Consider the following 21,524-nt stretch of genomic DNA (forward strand, 5'->3'; position numbering starts at 1 on the left):
TCACTTCAGCTTCTAAACACTCTTTTCCGTCTTTTACAACCTTGTGATGAGCCTAACAACATATATAACATGCATGAAGTTCTCCAGATCATAAATCATGATGTCCTACTTACCCTACTCCTACTCATCATGTGAGATGGTGATATTGGTGTCTCGGTTGCTTCCTGGACTCTCCGGACTCTCAAGCCATCCTTCCACCACCTCTACCACTCCAACTTCTACTCTCTACACCACAACTCAACTAATACCTAAAACTATCTAAGTCTACCTAAGTCAAAGGATCTAGGCCAGACACTCGCTCCCTAGACTCCTCCTAAGACCTAGAGAGTCCTCCACCCTCTGACCTATCTAAATGAAAAAGAAGACTCTGGCAAGCCAGAGAATCCCTATCCTCAAGGACTAGTTTCGGTCACCTACCTAGGGTTTTCGTCCCCGCCAGCGGTGCCAATGTTGGCGGAAATGTCGTGACGGACGTTAGCACAGCGAGAACTCACCTAACAAGATTTGTCATCTAAGGACGAAGCTCGACCCGCAGGCACATGGAAGCAAGCATAGGATGTCAACCTACACTCGACCAACTCTCGACTACTTCCTACAGAGGTCTCTACCCAATGTCTAAGCTACAGCTTTCAAGAGTACATAAGAGGAGATTTCCTACAACGCTTTCAAGAGCCAAATACCCATCAAACGTTCTCGAAATGCCATAGAACTTGAAGGAAACCCTATTAACACCAATAGGTCGCTCTCCCTAAGGTCCATGAACCAAAACCCCAACCCTAAACACCTGGTGCAAAATCACGTAGGATGTCTGGTCAAAATTTGCAGGTCGTCGTTTCCGAAAACTAAAGTGCCTAATGTGTAGCTCTACTCAATGCGAACGCGTGGATATGCTGAAATGTGAAAACACACAACGTATGCTCACCGAATCTCCAGATGTAGCTCGTGGGTCGAGTTCGCAAAGCCAGATCGTACACCCGCAATGTAGGTATTGGCACGTAGCTCTCTTCGGGGGCAACACGCTGCACTTCTCTGCACTCAATTCCGACCACCGGTGGGCGCGTAGCGTCAAGATAAAACTCTCACTCTCTCTCTCGTACACAGAGTACGCTCACTCACACAGACAGAACTCTTTTTAAAAATGACAAAGGTTAATTTCATTAAGGTCAAAAATGGTATAAATACCTTACAATCTCAAACCCTAATGTTCCAATTTAACCATTCACTTAGTCTAAATGTCAAAAATGGGATACAATCTGGAAGCTTCTGCAAGACCCACTATCTACAAAGGTGAAATGACGGTTTTTCTCAATTAAAGAATAATTACAAAAATAATATCTTGTCGAGCAATCATTCTCCGTTGGGTGTTTTCAACTGCTAACACTACCCTTCAGGAAAAATTGGATTGAACAAGTGACACAAGCCACCGTAGTGAAATGAGAAGAGCCCAAGTACAAGAAATATTGGCAAAGGAAGGTACATCCATTGAAATCATGAAGGCACCACAATTGATCTCTTTAGCTAGAAATTGGATTGTAGCACAAAAGGACCATTGAAGGCAATCACTACAAAGGCTTATATAAATAAGGTGAAAGATGAGAACAATCTTCTAAATCTGGATAGAAAAAAACCTAAGGTACCATTGAAACGTGCTAAAGCTTGATACACATGCTTGAATACTCATATCCATGGTATCTAAGAAATCTTTCTTTTTATTCCTTCTTGCAGGTTCTCACAAAGGGTATATCTTGATGGGACTCAATTGATACGAGTTTGAGTCAATTTCTTGAGAGATGTTTTCTCACTTTGTAATCATACGAATGAAAATGAAGATTATGCTTCTTCTTGAGATTGCCTATTTTGCCTTGTAAAGTTTTCAGTTGTCATTTAAAATTTTGCTAGCATTTTGGGGGGAAAGAGAAAGACGCAAGTTTGACGTTTTTTTTAAAAGTCATTGATTGCCTCATTTTTGTAGAGGTCTATTCCATTGAGGAAGTTACAATCTATCATAAACTAATCAAAACTCTTTTGGAGCCTAGATTAGACAAGTGGTGTACCTTCATAAAAATTTATTGGATAAGTGGTGGACCTTCAAAAACTTACTATTGAGTTAGATATAAGCTTAGACAAGTGAAAGACGTTCAAATCAACACTTGAATTTCCTACTTAGATCCTTTATTTGTCAAGTGAAAGTTAATATTCAAAATCCCTTTAGGATAACACATTAGATACCTACTTATGACCAAACTTGGATGAGCGATGACTGTTGCATCTCATTGTGTTTCAAAAAATACTTATTTTGACTTCAAAATTAGTCACTTTTCTCAAACAACATATCATAAATGGTGGGAAGAATTAATCTCTATGATATAAGAAAACAGATTGTAGACCAATGGTGTCACATAACATAGGTTGGGACCAATGCTGTGAGACTCTCTTTTCCTTTCCTAGCTTGGTCATCTACTGAATATTGCTTATGTCTATGTTTCAATAGATCCTGGGTGCTAATCACACTAAATCATTACTTTACCTTACTCTCAGGGAGGGTTGGGGATCATCGACCCAGCACGGCTTAGCTAGTGATTCTTATTATGACGGATAGACAAAGGAGTGGTAGTGCCATGCTGCACATTCTAGAGAGGATTCTATTGGATAGGGAGCTCAAAGAGCTGGTTGTGACTCTTTAGACAGAGAACTTGGGCATGCAAGTGTTAGAGTGGTCACTTGGATAGTAGAGCTTAGCCATTTCTTCCTCCAAGAGTCTGTAGCTCACTTGGCTATGACCAAGGAGGAAGAGAAGCAGCACCAACGAGGCATTGCTTCTTTATAGCGGATGCAGGACCACCAGCCCATAGATGGAGGAGTAGATGCAGCAAGCTCAGCAGGAGCTAATTACCATTGAGGAGTGGCACCACAAGTTTTCCTTTCACCAACAAGCATCTCAGTGGACCCAAGTGGGAGACAAAGTTATTATGAGGTCTTTGAGACTGTGGATCCTCATTGTGGGCACACCAATGTTTGCTAGTTGAGGAGGCCCGATGGGTCAATTGCCACAGAGCCTAAGCATATGCATGCAAATGCTACTGACTTTAACCATGAGTTGCTTTCAGTGAAGGTACAGTCAGAGCATCGAGATGCACGTAGAGAGCAGATTTGGGCACATATGCCTAGCTTAGTCATTGAGGAGATGCGCCACAGGCTTGAGATGCCCCTCCAAATGGAGGAACTTCATAAGGCCCTCAGAACACCTCCTAGGGTAGCTTATCAGAGGAGGATGGTTTGACTCCCAGTTTCTTCTTGGAGTATTGGGAGTTGCTTGGTTGAGATCTTTGTATCATGTACTAGCACATTCTACATACTGAAGAGATGTCGAACGGCACTTTGCGTTGGATGGGGCATTCATATGCATGGATTAGGGGTGTTATCTCTCTATAGATGTGCACATAGTCAGGTTCTTTTGGCAAGGGGAACATGAGAATGCTTCATGCTCATAGCTTGGTTAGATAGAGCTACCTCTTGCCCCCTTATTGTTTCTTTTCTATGTAGAGATGATGAGAAGATTTTTGAATTCACAAGAGGTTGGTCTTTGTGGATTAAAGTTTCCTATCAGGGGAGATGAGCTTTTGGATGTTGAGTTTGCTGACCACTCAAGTATGTATCTCTAGAGGGCTAGGAGGCCAATTTGCATAGGTGAGAGGTGTTCTCTTGTGCATCCGGAGCATTGATTAACTGGAGTAAGATAGTGGCTTTCTGGGTTGGTAGTGCCCCCACACCCAATTGGTCACTTGGGGATTTATTTAGATGGGATCCCATGGGATACCCCCGTACCTTACTTGCACTATCAGGTGGGCTTGGATTTGTCTCAAAGCAGAAAATTTCTCTTCTCCTCCTCTACATTAGGAGGAACTATTGCATTGGAGCTCAGTACGGCTCTCTCTTGCTAGCAAGGTTGTAGCAGCCAACTAGGAGCATTACTATGCGGTACATCACATCTTGCTTCATCTTCTCAAACTCTTGCACTAGCTAGTTGCAGAGGCTGATCAAGAACTTTTTGTAATTAGGATGAGACAACCTCTGGAAAGCCTCGGGGTGCTTATACAGGTCTTTGGGCACCTTAAAGTGATCAAAACAAGAAATTACAGCATGGTATAATTTACATGCACCTCATTGTAAAGCTTTCAAAGTGCAAGGGAAACCCTCCTCGACATGTACTTTTGACCTGCAGGGGTTTTGTTGTTGCTATGCTCTCAAAATTGGGTTGAAAACCTGCAACTACAACCCTTGATAGGTCCGGATAGTTTGGTGGGAGATAGGTGAAAGTGTTCAGGTCGTTTATTTGCAAATGAATAACGAAATACTAAAAGGAGCACCACTCTTTGGGGCCTACAAGGTGTCATCGTCTACTTTAGAACACTCTAGCTACCAAGTCATAAACTATTTTTTATTGGTAAATTCTAGTTGTAGGTCTGTTTGTAAAGTTAATTTGTGTCATAAAGTACAGGGTAAGTTAAACAATGTATTAATCGGGTCAAAGCCAAAATCTACCACGCTTTCATGAGACTATAGGCCAATTTTAGTCTCCCCACGTTTTGGTGTAGCCCACTATAGTAGAGACCGTTTGTAGCCCTTTGGCCAATTTTCTCAACTAATGGAAGGATCTTTTTCTTTTGGGGGAAAAAAGGTGTATACGTGAATCCCTCCTACCACCTTTCCTCTGGTCAATGGTAGCAAATTTGGAGCGTATGGTTGCAAAGTAACAAAGGGAGATGTATGTATTATGCTCTTGTGTAATCTTTAAGCAGATCCAAATGAAATGGGCCTCTTAACCTTGTGCTACAATCTGTATCCTTCTCTGCCACTCACTTGAAGAGAACGGTGACTACTCTAGACCCTCAAGAAGTGTTCTAGCATGTACACTTCCGGTGGGTGGACTCCCACTGGAACTCGTGGATCCTCGGTAAGCCCCTTTCTGGGCTCCTGAGTGCCTTTGTGAGTAGGATAATGTCTTGATTGCTCGTCAACTCCTCTAGTCATTTTGGTTGTTTTTATAGATCACCATTGTAGTTCCAAACCGCAAGGTAAATCTCCTCATGTTGTGTCCCATAGGACGCAAGTCACTATACAATGACCTTGCCATCAATGATGACCCGGCTATTGCAGTATGGTGCCTTCTTCATTGCTTTGAGCACCCTAGGCATGCATTTCCATCTATATTCTACTTGTATCGATGCAACATCGTCGCCTAGGTAGATTCAGAGGGGGGGTACTATTAGTTCTCAAAGAATCACCATTTTTCTAATGAAAGAGGTCCTAGCCTCTCCAAAGGAGAATTGGAGGATAACAACCCCTGTCTCTAGTAGCCTTTTTTGCCAACTCTCCAATTTTTTTTGAAAGAAGAGTGGCTCTTCTTTTTGGTACCCCAGCTTGGTACATAGTACTCTATTATCCATGTGAAGTATGTAGTCTTGCTTCTCCATTATGCCGGTGAATCTTATGTTGAGTCGACCAGCATGTTGCATCTTCTTTTGCTCAAGGCTAGTGTGTACAAGTAGGGATTTCTTCTTTTTAACATCCATTTTATCCCTTTACTCCGCCCTCTCCTTGACCTCTTTCTTGATGTTCCACTTCACTACCTCCAAACATCCTTCTTTGGTGAGCTCCATCTTTCTTGATGTTCCACTTCACTACCTCCAAACATCCTTCTTTGGTGAGCTCCAGGTCCTTGATGGCTTCTTTGTTTGGCCTATATCTCCCTTCTTCACATGATCAGCACTCTCAGAGAAAGGTAATCTCTGCCATGAGTACATCCAACTCTTCCTTCATTGGATCTCTCTCCTTAATCCATTCTTCTCTATCCTTCATCCACTCTTTGAGCAAGGTCACTTTCTCCTTTCTCCATTTGTCTATTTTGTTCCTCCATTCTGCTTCAAATCTAGAGAGGTGCTTGTTAGTGGCTACAAATGTGGCCGCTTTGTTGCCATTAGGGAAGCGACTTTGCTTTTCATGGAGGCTAGAAAACCTTCAAAACAGCACGAGAGGCTCAAAGAGACTCAATGAATCTATAAGGGGGGAACCTCCATGGTGGCTATGTTTAGATTGTGTGTGTAGTTGTTTTACTTTTATAAATAAACACACCAAGGAACAAGAAGTTTAAAAGAAGGCCGGCTAAAGATGTATAGGCAAAGATTAGTACATAAACAACTCAATCTTTGATTCATAACTATACAGCATAATAAGAATAAAGTATCATTCCAAATGAGTTTATTCAAAGGTATCAGAACTGTCCCAGTTGAATCATCAAGTGTTTTCAAAGTCAAACTACAGCAAGCTAAACCTTTTTAAGCCAAGATAGAGTTCTCACTTGCATCCATATAGTCAAGACAACAGATATGTTAGACTTGGCTACGTATGGTAGGCTTCAAAGAACCTATCAATTGTTATCCATGTCAAACTTAAAAATTAGTAGACTAGTTGTTGTCCTATACAAATTAATCCTACCATAATTGTTTCATATATAAAAAAAGTTATTCTTTTAAAATAGCCTTTTACTATGAGAGGAAGTCGACTACTCCATATCATCCTATGTAATTCTTAAGTTTAAGCATTGTAAAAGGACCCGGGTTTAGGTCAACCTTACTTAAACTAGTAATTATTTTCTTTTGCAATAAGCCTGCTTACCTATCAGCACTCATTTAAGTACCATACAGATATTTTTTTGGTATCAAAATAGCAACTGGATTAATCTGCCCAGGAAGTATCAGCCAGAGTCACAAAAAATGGAGCTCATTCTCAATGGTAAAAAATCCTTTCAAGTCATCCTTTCATCAATGTCACAACGAACCATCAATAAGGTATAACACCAAAAAGTCTTTAGATAGATTTTTACTCGAGCATTAATGAGCAGGCCTGAAGTATTATTATTAAGCCATAGTAGGCCACAAGAATACAACCAGATGTAGTGAGAAAACTAAGTATCAAGCAGAAGGTACAAGATCTAGCTACAACTAGTTATACTCAAACCAGACCAGTTTAGTAATCACCAGATCAGTAATGAGGCTAGATCAGAATTTTAACCCAATTCTCTTTAAAACTAGATTATGTATACGGTCAAACCAGAAAAAAGCTAAACCATACTCCTAGTAAATGGAAGCAAGTTGTATGTCAGATTTTCTGCATGTCAAGGTCAGTATGACAAAGTCCAGTCAGGTCAGTAAGGAGAAAAAAATCTAAAAAACAACCCAAAGCAGTATAAGTTAGAGCCAATGATGTACCAGTTAGAACCAGAGACAGATCCAGCTAACTCCAACCATACCCAGATACAGCTAGTTCATGAGAGTAAGAACTAACCAAAGAAAGATCAGGACTAAGCCAAAATTCCAAAAAAAACCAGCTAGTGAGCAGGCCATAAGTCCAACTCGACCATAATTATGCCAAAATTAGCATGAGGGCCAAAGCTAATCATAAAAAAATGCCACCTATTTTGTGTTTAAGCCATAAGGTTTTTTTTTCCGAGAAAAAGATCCTTCTATTAGTTAATGAAAACTGCCCATAGGGCTACATCCACCTCTGCAGGAGAGGGCTACAACAAGCATGATGGAGACTCTCCCAATGAAAAAATAGCATATATACAATGAGGCTAAATCAAGAGATGGGAGGAGGGAAGAGCCACACAGGTGGACAGTAGTGCCATCTCAGCACCCCCTGGACAATGGTGTAGAAAGGCCCAGGGCGCCAGAGTCGAAGGAAAGCCTGGCGGCGCTCCCGCATGCGGTCGGAGCTACCTTGTAGTCCCTCAAGCTCTAGCCAAAAGTCACGAACAGTCTCTGTTGGTGGCACAAGGCGAGCCTCAAAGATGCGAAAACAGCGGGCCCGCCAGATGAACCAAAGAGCTAGGCCGCTGATGAGCTCCCAACACTCCTCTCTCTCACTGCACCACTCCTATGGAGTAAGATCTATAGCAGGCTGGAGTGTAGGTCGCCCCCCCTGTATCACTATCATCCTGCTGGTGAAAGAGAGCTCAAACTGAAGTGCCGGGCCCGTGAGGGTGGACCAAGCCGCCGCCCCCCAAGTGTACTGTCGAGCCGTGGAGAGAGCAGGCATCAGCCAAAGAACTCGTAGCCACACCTGCTGGGCCGAGGGATAGTCCCAAAGGCAGTGACGCTGACTCTCCACCAACTGGTCACAGGCTGCACATGCGGCCGAGAGACCACTATGCACAAGCCAGCTCCCTACTGCTATGGCTCTGTGTGCAACCAGCCACTGGAACAAAGTGACGGACCTCGGCTGTCTGGAGTCCCATAGCCTCTTCCAAAAAGCTGCCAAGAACTCGACTGTGAGGCCCTCCTCCTGCCAATGACGTGCTGCAGCGGGGCGGGCCTCCCTCTGTGCTGCAAGTATATGACGTCCAAGCCGAACAGTGTACTGAAAGAAAGGGACTCTTGGGCGGTCTGCAAAAGAGAAGGGGTCCCTCCATAGCCACTCACCAGGATCCCACTGTACTCGTGCCAGTGGACAGCACTCCCAAGCCCATAGCCTCCAGTGTCCTGTCTCAAGAGCTGTTGGGTCAGGGTCTATGACGCAAGTCCTCCCACAGATGCCCACAACTCGGATCCTCTGGAAACAGCACTCTGTTACCTATGGGGCCTCTACTGCAACTCGATGTAACCATCCCCCACCCTGAAGCTCGAAGAACAGGGCTAGGACAGTCTCTGAGCAAGCCCTGACTGAAATGAGAACCTCTAGTCGTGTGAAGGCTCCCATCCACCGGGGTGCTACTGGCTCGAGAGGCGTGAGCCACTCAGCTGGAACTGACTCTGAGATGTCCTAACACATGCTCTGAACCCCTCTCATGCCCTGTAGCTGGACAGCGTGCACCTCCTCTGACAAACGTGTGAACTCTAGCCAGTCACCTAGAGAGTGCGTTGGACCTGCTGCCATGGGACCCCGAGAAACATGAGGCCGACTCCCAACCAAGCGGCCTCTCTGAGTGCTAACCATGGGGTTCCAGATGAGGGGCTACCGTAGGCGCTCCTTTGTGCACGTCGGCTGTCTCTGCTCTAGGCCTCGCCGTAAGATCTCCCAAGATCGAAGCAAACTCACAGCGAATCGGTCCTCCAGTCTCCTGCTCAAACCAACTCGGCGCAACTCTGTAAAGATCCATCTGGTCGAAGGTTGCCAAGGGCCTCCTGCCTGAGGCACCCTGGCACGAAGCCTCTACAGCAAGAACTCCTTCCAGGTCTCCTCGCCTGGAAGAAGTCCTCTGACGACGAACTTCCCAAGAAGGGCTCTGCACTACTGTGCTGGATCAATGATCCCAAGCCCTCCCTAAGAACAAGGAAGTGTGATGACCGACCAAGCCACCTTGGCTCGGGCAATCTGAGTGTCGCGACCTGACCAAACGAAGTTCTTGATCAGGCTCTCTACCTGGCTGATACAAGAACTCGAGAAGATCCAGCAAGAAGTGATGTACCACATAGTCGCCAACAACACCTGGTTGGCAACTATTACTCTACTAGCCAGCGAAAGTCGTGCTGAGCTACAATGTAACAACTTTCTCCTGATGGACAGGAGAAGAGGAGAAATCTGCTGCTCGGGGGACAAGTCCAAACCAACCTGACAACCCAAGTACCAAACTGCAGTCCCTGGAGGAATCCACCTGAAACCCTCTCCTGGCATCCAATCTTGCACAGGAGCACTGCCAACCGAGAAAGCCGCTGTCTTTCTCCAGTTGATCAGTGCGCCCGATGCACAGCAGAAGGTCTCCAAAGCCTGCTCACATTTGTGTAAATTGGCCTCCTGGCCCTCTAAGTACAAGGCTGAGTCGTCGGCAAACTCAGCGTCCAGAAGCTCATCTCCCCGTATAGGGAGTGCTAAGCCCCTCAGACCAACCTGCTGTGACACCAAAAATCTGCTCATCGCCTCCGCATAGAACAGAAAGAGAAAGGGGGCAAGAGGACAACCCTATCTGACCGATCGTGTGAGCATGAAGCGCTCACCTCTACCTCCTACCAAAAGCACCTGACTGTGAGCCTATCTGTACAAAGCTGACACCCCTCTGATCCAAGCATCTGAGAAGCCCATCCTGCGTAGCGTGCCCTCTAGAAAGGCCCAGTCAACTCTGTCGTATGCCTTCTCAAAATCGAGAAGAAGAATCATAAGGTCCTCCCCACGGAGACGTGTCAAGGCAGAAGCCTCCCAGAAAGTGAAGATGTTGTCAAGGATACTGCGTTCCTTGACAAAACCTGTCTGAGTCCCATGTATAAGGCTCTCCAAAAGTGGCTGAATCCTCAAACTCAGAGCCTTGGCAAGAATTTTGTAGGCTGAGTTGAGGATGGTGATGGGGCGCCACTGTCGAATCTCATCCAAGGAGCCACCCTCCTTTGGAATGAGGTAAATCAGGCCCTCATTCATGCTATCCGGCATCACTCCTGTGTGCAGAATGTACTGAAAGGCACTACAAAGATCTGGGCCAAGCAGGTCCCAGTACTCCAAGAAGAAGCTGGGAGTCAGCCCATCCTCACATGGACAGCTACCACGAGGGAGGGCCCTAAGAGCCGTGTGCAGCTCCTCAAGCTGAAAAGGTATCTCTAGCCTCTGGCGCATCTCCTCAGTCACAAGACAAGGCATCTGTGCCCAAACTGCTCCCTGCATGCATCCTATCTCTCTGACTGGGGCTCCTGACTGGGGCTCAGCCGACAGTAACTCATGGTAAAAGTCAGTAGCGACTGCACGCATATCCTCAGGCTCACAAACAATTGACCCATCGGATCTCCTCAACTGATTGACCTTGGCATGCGAGTGTCGAGGTCCCACTGTCTCAAAAAAAGCACCTATCACTCTGTCACCCACCTGAGTCCACTGAGATGCCTGTCGATGAAAGGCAAACTCATGGCGCCTCTCCTCTGTGCAAGCAATCTCCTGTCGAGCCTGTTGTAACTGCTCCTCCAACCATGGACTGTCTAGATGCTGCTCCTGCATCCTCTGTAGTGAAGCAATGCCTCGTCTGAGACGCTACTCCTCCTCTCTTGCTGCAGGCCGTCGAGCTAGAGACTCCTGAAGAAAAAAGTGACTAAGCTGAGCTAGGCCTAAGGCCACTCTGTCTGCAGGTAGAGCTTGGCTTTCCATGCCCTCTGTCCAGAGAGCCTCAACCCTCTCTTTGAGTGTTGAGTCCAACAAGACCCACTCTGGGATGCGAAGCATCGTGCTCCCACTCCTCTGCCTGTCTACCACTGTGAGGATCACTGGTGCATGGTCCGAGAAGGATGTCCCTGCCAGGATGCCCACTGATCCCCCCAAGTCATCGAAGTGGTCACTAGTGTAGAAGCGATCTATCCGCGATAGATTCACTCCTCCCACTCTGCGGTCCGATCTAGAGAAGGCAAGACTCTCTGGAGGCCTCACAAAGCCAGAATGCTGCCATGTATCCGAGACCCTCAAAGTCATACACAACCTCTCCCAAGCTGCTAACTCAACTCCATGCACAGTAGCATGGCTGCCTCCGATCCTGTCAGAAGGGTCCTCCAACATGTTGAAGTCCCCTCCTACACACCAATGGTCAACCTGTGGCAAAGACTCAACAATCTGTGACCAAAACTCTACATGAGCACTCTCCACATTGGGCGCATAGATGTTCAGGAATCCCACAAGGCCACCCTGAACCTGCAAAGTAATCCATTGAGCCCTATCTGGCACAATAATCCCTCTGCCCACAATGGCCTGCTGCAATGAGTCCGCAATAGTCATACATACCCCACCCTGGATGCCTCCAGGTCCAAAAGCAGCTGACCAAAAGGTATCATAACGTCCACACAAAATCTGACCACATCACCGAATGCGGCTCTCAGACAAATGGTGCTCATGAACCATAAGGAGATCAATCTCTCCTCCCACAAGGCAACGCTGAAGCTCCTGACGCAATTGACCCCGCTGTCGTTGAAACTGGGGCCCACCATATCCCTGCACGTTCCACGAGATGATCGTCATGGGGAGCGAGAGAGAACAGATGCTACCGCATCAGCAAGACGGGCTATCTTCGAGGCAGGCTTGGATGGGGAGTAATCCGCATCCGAGCGTCCTCTAGATAGGTGAGACTGTAGTGAGTATCTGGCCCAAGCCCAAGCAGAGCGAGCCGTGCATAAAGAAACCTCCTCTGTCCAGGAGTCCTCATGAATGTATACATAGCAAGGTAAACACTGCGTATCAGCAAAAAAGTACACCACAATGTGCCTACATCCTGCTGAGTCTGGGGGTGTCACCGTAAACTTGGCCAGTGGCCACAAAGTCTGCAGCAAATCTGTAACTCCAAGTTCTCCCATGTGGTGAGAGAACTCGAGAACCTGTGTATGCAACCATCCCACCACTGAGTCAAGGGACCACTCTGTCTCGGTCCTACCACAGAGGGGGAAGGAGAAACCAACTGCTGAGTCCAAGGCCTCTGTCCCCCTAGCGGCGAGGAACAGAGCGTGGACCCTGAAGCAGGCTGCCTCGTGGTCTGCTGCGGAATCGCCAAGAAAGAGAGTGAACCCGTAATCAAAGAAATCCCAACGGCGTCGGAGTTCAATGCTCGTCAGACCACGAGGGATAGCTGCAAGGGAAGATGTCTGAATCTGCAGAGGGGCCGCAAGAAGGGCTGACCCTCTCTCGCTAGGCGACTCGTGGCAAAGGCGCTGCCAAGAGATCTCCTAGCCGCCGGCGAGGGACCAGTCTCCTGAGTCGACTGTGGTACTGAAGCAGGAGGAGGGGGAGAAGGAGCTGGGGGGGGGGGGGGGGGGGGGGGGAGGAGAGGAGAAGCGGGGTGGGGCGACAGAGACAGGGGGCGAGGAGGAGAGTGGGCGGGAGCAGAGGGCGGGGGAGGGGATGAGGAGGAGGAAGGGAAATCTGAAGGTGGGGCGGCTGGTGAGGGTGAAGCGGAAGTGGAGGCTGGTGTAGGGGGCTCCTCCTGCTCAAGAGGACCAAAGCGGTTCTCCGTGGGGACCCACTGCTGCTGAGTAGGCACTTGAGGGCCACTCTGAGTGCCAGGCTGTCGCTGTGGCCCTAGCGTCGACGGCCACAGGCTTGCTGCCACCCCTCCTCCGCTGGAGCCCCAGGCTTGGAGAGTGGCTCTGAATTTATGCGTTGTGTCGCTGGCTGTGGCTGCAGCCCAGCCTTGGCAAGCTGGGGCTGAGGCTGAGGTGTAGGTCGTGGTCTCCTCCGTGGACAGGCCTTCCCTAGGTGGCCCATCTGTCTGCAAATGAAGCACTGGTTCGGGAGACCCGAGTACTCCACACTCTGTCTAAACCAACCCCTACTCACCCGAGGCAGAAGGATGACCTTCGGGAGCGTGTGGGTATCTCTGACCAAAACTCGAACTGTAGAGATGCCAGCCGCCTTTGCAGCTACTGATGCTGCCGTACGAGGTGTCTCCAGGACAGTCCCGATGGCGAAGCCAATCCTGGAGAGAAGTGGAAGGTACTCCCTCTGTAAACCCGAAAAGATGACTGAGATGGGGATGTCTGCCTCCTCTACTAGCACATCTGAAGTCGGGTCAAAACCATGTCTCCACTGTCGAAAGTGGGCACGTGATGCTCGGATGGCCAGTGGACTCATAGCTATGACCTTGGAGGCCATCTCGGAAGTCTCTAACTCGATCTGGTAGTACCCCCGTCCGAGGATCTGGACATCCAAAATCTTGCCCACCTCTACGAGAAGGCGGGCTGGAGAAGGTCTCGCAACTCTCCTCTGCTAGGACGGGTGTCGAGAACCTTGCAGATGACAGAAGTCGCTTGCAAGCGCTCTACCTCTACGGCAAGGCTCACTTGCTCTGTCAGCGAAAGAGCAAGTCGAATGGTGGGCTCAGCGGGGTCGGGCGAGGGGGCTTCTGGCGAGTCCTTCTGTGGCGGAGCTGGAGCCTCCATCTGTGTCTACTGCTGAGTCGAAGAAGCGGACGGTGAAGAAAAACTGCAACCGAGAACTCCGAGCACTTGTCCGAAGAAAAAGTGTTGCAGAGCCAGGTGCAGAAGACCTTCTGGAACAAAGAGGACGGGGGGGGGAGGGGGGGGGCGAGCGAGAGTTCAAGAGGCTGCGGAGGGGGCCGGGGGGGAGGGGGGGGGGAGGGAGAAACAGCTAGGGGATGGGGGGCAGCGGGCGGGCGGGCAGCAACTGGCTAAGGGTAGCGGACTGGGCAGGGTGAGGGAAGCAAGGCGAGGGCGAGGGGGGGCAGCGCGAGGGCAGGGGAGGCAGCGCGAGGGTGAGGGGGGCCAGCACGGGGGGGGGGGGGGGGGGGGGCTGGAGGCAGCGCGAGGGCGAGGGCGAGAGAGAAGGGGGGGTGAGGGGCAGCGATGGCGCAAAGGGGGGAGCATGCAGCAGCAACGAGCCAACTAAGAATTTCTCCTGATAGTGATGACCGTCGTGAACTTGTATTCTCCAATGATCCAAAGAAAATTGCTTTAGCTGGACAGACGTTTAAGCCATAAGTTAGTTAATATTTAACTCCTGTTACACCATAGAGGCCAAGTGAGCAGAGCTCCCTGAATATAAAAGAAATATTCTCAGAATTTCTCAGTAAAATCGCAGCTCCTCAAGCAAGAAAGAAGTAAAACCACTAGCCCAAGGAAGTGTGCCTAAACCCCACCTTTATTCCATAGTTTATCAAGGAAAAAATATCATATTGCAGATAAATCATGCTAAAAAGTTTTTAAAGCCATTTATCCAAAAAAGCCTTAAAAACGAGAGTGGCTCAACATTAGTTATGTAAGAAAAACCCAACTCATCGAGTTTGACCATTCTCCAAGTATTTCAAGCACTATCATATTTCAATAAGTAATCATTCAATATGATGATATCTTGAGAAGTAATCTATCAAAGCAAAATAAGCTAGGGCAAAACAAACATTACTATCAGTCAAGAGCTGCTTTATAATAGCTTACTTGAGTCCTTTCCCAAAAAAACCACAATGTAACTCGTTGTCGGATTATGATTCTCCACATAACCCACTAAAATATGAACCATAACATTTCGGTAGCATAACCAGTAATGCCACCAGGCTTTAGAATTTAAGCCAATGCTTTTTCTTAAGAAAACCAGATTATGTATGAAGCCAAACCAGGAAAAAGTCAAACCATGTTTAAATCCTGCTAAACCATAGAGACCAGGTGAGCAGAGCTCCCTGGAATATATAAGAAATGTTCTCATATTTTCCATGATAAGATCTCCTCATAACACACCAGAATATGAACCATCACATAATAATTCAAAGTATCAACCAGTAATCAGTGCAGTCAGATCAGTTTTCTCATATCACCATAATAAACCACATTTAGGTAACAACCTGATCAGTAACCATAGAATTGATGCCACTTTTTTGTCAAGCAACAAAAAACTAGAGTGAGTAAGTATGTAAACAGTACCAGGCAGGAAGCAAAAAGAAACCATCCATTGATGTGCAATTAACAGTGCCAAAGTTATCAAACTTATGCTTTAGCTAAAGGAACTTCCAAATGTACAGTTCTGCCAATATTTCTAATGTGAAAAAGCTGTTATAATTACTCGACAGAGCAAGGAATTAAGCATTTGAAATTTTGAGTTCAAAAAAATATAACCTGTCAGCAGGAGTGATCCCTAGAAGTTCTCCAATGAACCAAGGGAAACCAAGTCTAAGTGAATGGAGGGGCCCGTCACCTTTATATAGGGTTAGTGGTTGTGTGTATGTCCACAATCGTCACCCAATCTTTATGCCAGGTATGGCCGCCCTCTCAAGTCCTCCGCTGTGCACAATCCCCTTCGAGATCATGATTGGGCACTAGAGATAATGTGAAAGGTTTGAGCTACAAGCCTTGCCTAGCCACCATCATCATCAAAAGGGGAAGGGGATCGATGGCGACATAGATTTCCGTGCGGTGGTTAAAACTAGGATACAGGCAAAGATTTTAATAGTTAGACCCACAAGGGGTTTTTACATTCCAAGGGTTATTTACACAAGGGACTATACCCATGGGGTTAGGTTATTAGAGGTACCATGCTAAAAAAACAGCAAATTGGAAAGCTTTACTTAGCCATAGTGTTTCACCATAGCAAGAGATAACAGTAGTTATTCTGTAAAGCATAAGGTAGACTCCTATGAGGCACCAACTTAAATCAAGTTTGAATGTTAAATGTTGGATGTCATATTTTGTAGTCAGATACAGTGATCCAGGGCACAATCAAAAGCTCCCCGATGCCATCAAGGTCAGATGCTATGACTGTGTGTGTGTGTGTGTGTGTGTGTGTGTGTGTGTGTGTGTGTGTGTGTGTGTAACAAGCGCCGCAAATATAGCCTCTTTGCTTGTCATCAGGGAAGCCACTTTGCTGTCATGGAGGCCATGGAAGGAGAGAAAAACCCTCAAAACAACACGAGAGATCTGAAGAGACTCAACGAGGTTGTAAGAAGGGAGCCTCCATGGTGGTTACATGTAGGTTGTGTGTGTGTGTGTGTGTGTGTGTGTTTTGATGTGTTGTATTATACTTATACACAAAAGAACATAAAAGTTCAAAAGATAACTTACTTTAGACAAATGACAGATATTAGCACAAACTTTGTCTTATATTCATTTTTGTACATCAAAGTGAGAATGAAGTATCATTCTAGTGCTTTTATACATGAGATAGTAAAAAGATAGTTCTAAGGTAGAGGAGGCCAGGTTCTTCACTATTGGAAAGCAACTAAACCAAAAAGATTATAAGTAAAGATAGAATTTTTAACTACATTCATATAAACAAGACAACAAATTTGTTAGCCTTGAGTACGTATTACACGTGTCAATAAACCCATCAATTGGTATCCATGTCCTACTTAAAAACTTTTTAACTTATACCTACCATCCATAGATGGTCAAATAGTACCAAGTATCAACACTCTCTAGAGTGGTTTGAAGCCATGTTTTTTTCTTTTCCAAAGGTTTGAAATCAGAAGGTCATCACCCCTTCTAATCCAAGTGTAAACAAAGTTTTTTTATATAAATATTTATTTTACTTTCATAAATAAAATGTTAAGTACCAAGGTCTCTTTAAAAGTTAACCCATATTTTTTATTCTTTCAAAAGTAAGTGGTTAAAGAAATTTATTTATTTTTTGAACAGTTTTTATTCTGATCAGAAGGCCATCACCCCTTCTAATCCAAGTGTTGTCCCATTTTTTTTGAAGTGTGAAGTAGTCAAAACATGAAGCCTCTTGCCAAACCACTTCAAGGGTTTTTTTTAACAACTTTCAACCTTTTGAAGCTGACGTTTTGAATTAAAAAATAATTAAATAAAAAAATTTACTCATGCATCCCGAGCTAGTTAATTAGCCAGCCATCACCTCAATCAATCACTTGCTTATTAAGTCATACATAACTATATCAGACTAGTATACAAGTTGCTTTGAAAAACATTAAGAAAATACTATGATAGGTAAAGCATTAAGTACACCAACTTTTTAATAGGCAATACCATATAGTTGCCCTATGAAATGAGATAGACTTATCGATTAGCTTCTCTTAAGGTCTATGGCTACGACCCTGATGATAGTCGACTTAGTTTTTATTAACCTTACCGGTGGAATTGATTTGATGGTCCTGACCTAAAAATGTTATCCTATGAAACTAGTAGCTTGATTTGTTGTGGTTCAATACTTAAGATTATATTAAAAAAGGTTGTAAAAGGCATGCACTTGCTCTTTAAAACCAGACATATTCTACCATTTTGTTATGCCCTACCTTGAGATTATTTAAGTTCTGGTCCTTTTTGGGGATTTTATAGACCATGGCTAGTGCTTGGTTTGTCTTTAATCTTAGTTACATTGGTATAAATACCAGATCGAACGGGCTTTGTGAATCTCTAAATTTATGGTTGGGTAGCACTTTTTAGCTTGAAAATCCTTTGAATTAACTCAAGGAGAGATATTAGGAAAATGGGACCTTACTTTGTGGTCAAGCAACATATTTATTTCAACAACATCATGATTATTTCTGATGCCACAAGTGCACAGTGGGAGTTTACAAATCTAATTTACGCTACCAAAAAACTTAAAATTTATATTTAAACCAGGGATAAAGTAATCATTAATGCTATCAAAAGAAGTTGATTACAGCTCGAAAACATACGGAACCTTGAAATTTCAGTAACAAGGACCTTTGAGAAGAAGCCAAAATGCTCAATCAATTCCAAGGTTACATCTACCAAGTACAAACATAGCAAAAAATTGTGAGTACAAGCATAATACAAGCAAAATCTACCTGGTTCATGGCAGCCCACCAACTAATCAATTATACAACAAACTATCACAATTCAAGGACTGAGATCATCAAGCATTAGTGAAACAATAATATCTGGACGACATTAAGCAGAGGTTTTAGACCAAATTAGCTTATTTTGCATGCTATACCAAGAAGAATTTTCTCCATGCAAGAGTTATCAAACCATTTAGTGACACAACTTAGTAACAAGTCATGGTATGCAAGAAGCTAGAGTAGAAACAGGGTATGGGTATTATTTTTTTTTTTAATTGTTTTCGATTTGGCACCAACATAGAAGTAGTGTTTTGCTCAACAAGCTCCATAGTGTATTGCTTAGAAAATCAAACTCATAAACATCCCCTACACATTCACTTGCAGTAACCAGTGTAAATGACCAACACCACACTCAACCCATTTTCTAGGACACACAATGGAGAGCAAAGTGAAGTGAGGGAAAAGATTATCCCATCTTGTGTAAAATAGTTGCAAGTAGAAGACCATCAAGCAGTAATCGATCAGTGAGTCCCACAAGATCTGCATGCACAATCGGACCACATTTCAAGTTTGATGGCAACACAACTATAAGGTTAGGATAGTAGGAGTCCTTCGCTATGGCGTAGGGGGCAGAGAGAGAGAGGGGAATCCAGAGGTATTGCCGCTATGCAATAGGCAAGCAAGGGTACCTATAAAGACATGCTTTGAATTGTGTTCACGCTTGAGAGGAGAGACCAAATAAAGGTTGCGTACCCGATTCAGACAGTAGGTAATGGGGGGTTCACTCCATTAAAATGAGTTTAGGGGTGAGGTCCCACCAAGGAAAACTAGCACCTCAAGAATTTCTAGACGTATTTAAAACATATACCTTAGCAGTCTATTTATGCCAAGACAACATGGAAAAGGGTTCAGCCCAAAGGAGGTGAAAGATTTAAGGCTTTTATAAGCATCAAGTGGATAGCACGCCAATGGATATGGTCTAGTCCAAATGATACTACTATTAAAGGCTTGAGACAAGAGTATCTAAGTATAGGATAGGCTAACTATCACGGGAATTTTTAGCCAGTGCGACACAGACATAAGTGACGCGCTCAATCAAAAATTTAGGCTATTTTAGGGAAGAAGTTACTAAGATAGGGTGATAGTAAGTGGAAGATGTAGACAATTTCAAGGAAAATATTTCATCTACCAATTACTATTCATCGAGAAAAATACCGGTATCGAGACCTGGTAATCACCTAACACAACATTATATTAAGCAGCTCATAGCTAACATCAAAAACCCCCCATTAAGGGAAGTACAAAATATAGACTCAAGGTAATCATGAATGAGACATTATAACCGACAGCTATATCATCAACATAAGGGTAAATGTGTGTATAGCTAGATGGGGCAATTCCAGTCAGATTGAAGTGACAAAGAGTGTGTGTGTGTGTGTGTGTGTGTGTGTGTGAGCACGTGTGTGTTCATCTATGGAACCATATTAAAGGGAGTAACCCATCAATTTGCCAGGTGAGGAATCAAGATAATTATCTATATGACAAAGTTATCATTGATACCATTATTGTCCAACTTTAGTTGATGTTACCAGCCATAAGACCCATGGTTAAAAATTATCCCACTAAGGTGCTAGATAAACAATCAAACTAGTCCCACATTAGGTTAAGCCAAGTATAGTGACAATGTGTGTGTGTGTGTGTGTGTGTGTGTGTGTGTGTGTGTGAGAGAGAGAGAGAGAGAGAGAGAGAGAGAGAGAGAGAGAGACTAGACAAAACCCTAAAAAGCAATAAAAAGAGAAAACACTCAACACAGTAAAAAACTCGGACAAAACCCTAAATAACAACAAAAAACAGTTTCAAAACCCTAAAAAACAGTAAATAATGCAGACAAAACCGAGAGAGAGAGAGAGAGAGAGAGAGTGTCTGTGTATACCACAACTCATAATACACAAAGCACACACTTTTAGCTTACAGTAATTTGACGTTTGTGGCTCGGGTACCACAACTCCACTCAGCTTAGCGCTGTAAACGATCCTTTTCAATGTTGCTACTTCGGACAATCGGTTGTCCAGTACGTAATCATGTTCATTACCTATCTAAGCTACACACGACCCTGAATTGAAGCCCAAACTGCTATTCGCTAAACTAGAATTGCTACATCATTAGTGGCTTGAGTATAAAGAGTCACTGGTGCAGACTGGCTTTTTGGCTAAGTCCTCCATATTTCCCATAGCTCCAAGTCTTTAGTCCTGTCATACTCCTGTATATACTGCGGTACTTGGTTGAGCTGCAGCTTTTTTCCAGCAAAAGTCTTGCAACCCTGGAGGTCTTGTAGTGTTAAACCTGAAAGTTAACAGAAACTTCTTGAAGTTAGCAGAAAGAAGTTGTATGTGCAAATGCATGCTTGGGCTTGGGCTTAGATACGAGTGCCTACGTATGAGAGAGAAATAAAATGTTTATTTACCTGTGAGACCAGAAAATTACATCATTGTCATGTGATCCAAAGAGCAGTATAGACAATGTGAGAGAGAGAGAGAGATCCTCTCTTGCAGGATTGATGCCTTACCATCAGTTCTATTGTCAAAAAAGGACAGAAAATGTCTGTAACCATGAGCAACCACATCCAGTTCCGAAATGCTGAAGTTGAAGCGCTTCTCTATAGCTAGCCAAAGCAACTGCATGTAAGAATCGAAGTTAGAACTCAACTAAAACAAAAGCTCCAGAAATCTAAGTTTGAGTGATTACTTACTCTTTGTGATCCAATAGGCATTAACTTTCTGAGCAAACTGAAAAATGCATCTGTTAAGGAGTCACTGTAAATGACATCTGCTGCAAACATAATCTTCAAGTTCTCCAGTTCCTCCAAGTCCTCATTACACCATGAGTAAAGACTGAAAGCACAACACAGTATTAGGTCACCCCCGAGAGCACCTTGTCGTTAAGTTTTTCTACAAACAGAAATAAACATCCTGGCCAACGATCAAGGGAGAGAACCTGAAGGTTTTTGACATCCAGATAATATACTCACCATGCATTCTAATACTCACTTATCCATCTATGCCATGTCACATGTAAAGAAACTCACTTATCCACCTTCAGCAATGCCTTGTCACAATGTAAAAAAAACTGAAGGTTTTCTCTGTCATTTGACATCCAGATAATATACCTCGCCAGGCATTCTAATACTCACTTATCCACCTATATCAATGCCATGTCACAATGTAAAGTTGAGACTTGAATCCACAATGGCATACATCGAACTGTCACAGCAGCTATAAAGACCTGTGACTGTCAACTTCGAGGCCTC

The 21,524-nt window shown here is 44.7% G+C and overlaps 1 protein-coding gene across 1 annotated transcript in view; it reads right to left on the reverse strand.

Moving 5' to 3' along the window:
* Positions 1-20,147: 20,147 nt before the first annotated feature.
* The window catches only part of LOC147426449 (Putative methyltransferase family protein), a 100,120-nt gene continuing 98,743 nt past the window's right edge, over positions 20,148-21,524 (reverse strand). The window contains exons 9-11 of the mRNA XM_086499143.1: positions 20,967-21,108; positions 20,784-20,892; positions 20,148-20,560 (exon numbers count right to left, since the gene is read on the reverse strand). Coding sequence (XP_086355269.1) covers positions 20,427-20,560; positions 20,784-20,892; positions 20,967-21,108 — 385 coding nt within the window. The 3' untranslated portion in view covers positions 20,148-20,426. The remainder of the gene's footprint in view (positions 20,561-20,783; positions 20,893-20,966; positions 21,109-21,524) is intronic.

This window comes from Adiantum capillus-veneris, chromosome 24 (assembly GCF_014529385.1).
Source record: "Adiantum capillus-veneris isolate H3 chromosome 24, ASM1452938v2, whole genome shotgun sequence".
NCBI lineage: Eukaryota > Viridiplantae > Streptophyta > Polypodiopsida > Polypodiales > Pteridaceae > Adiantum > Adiantum capillus-veneris.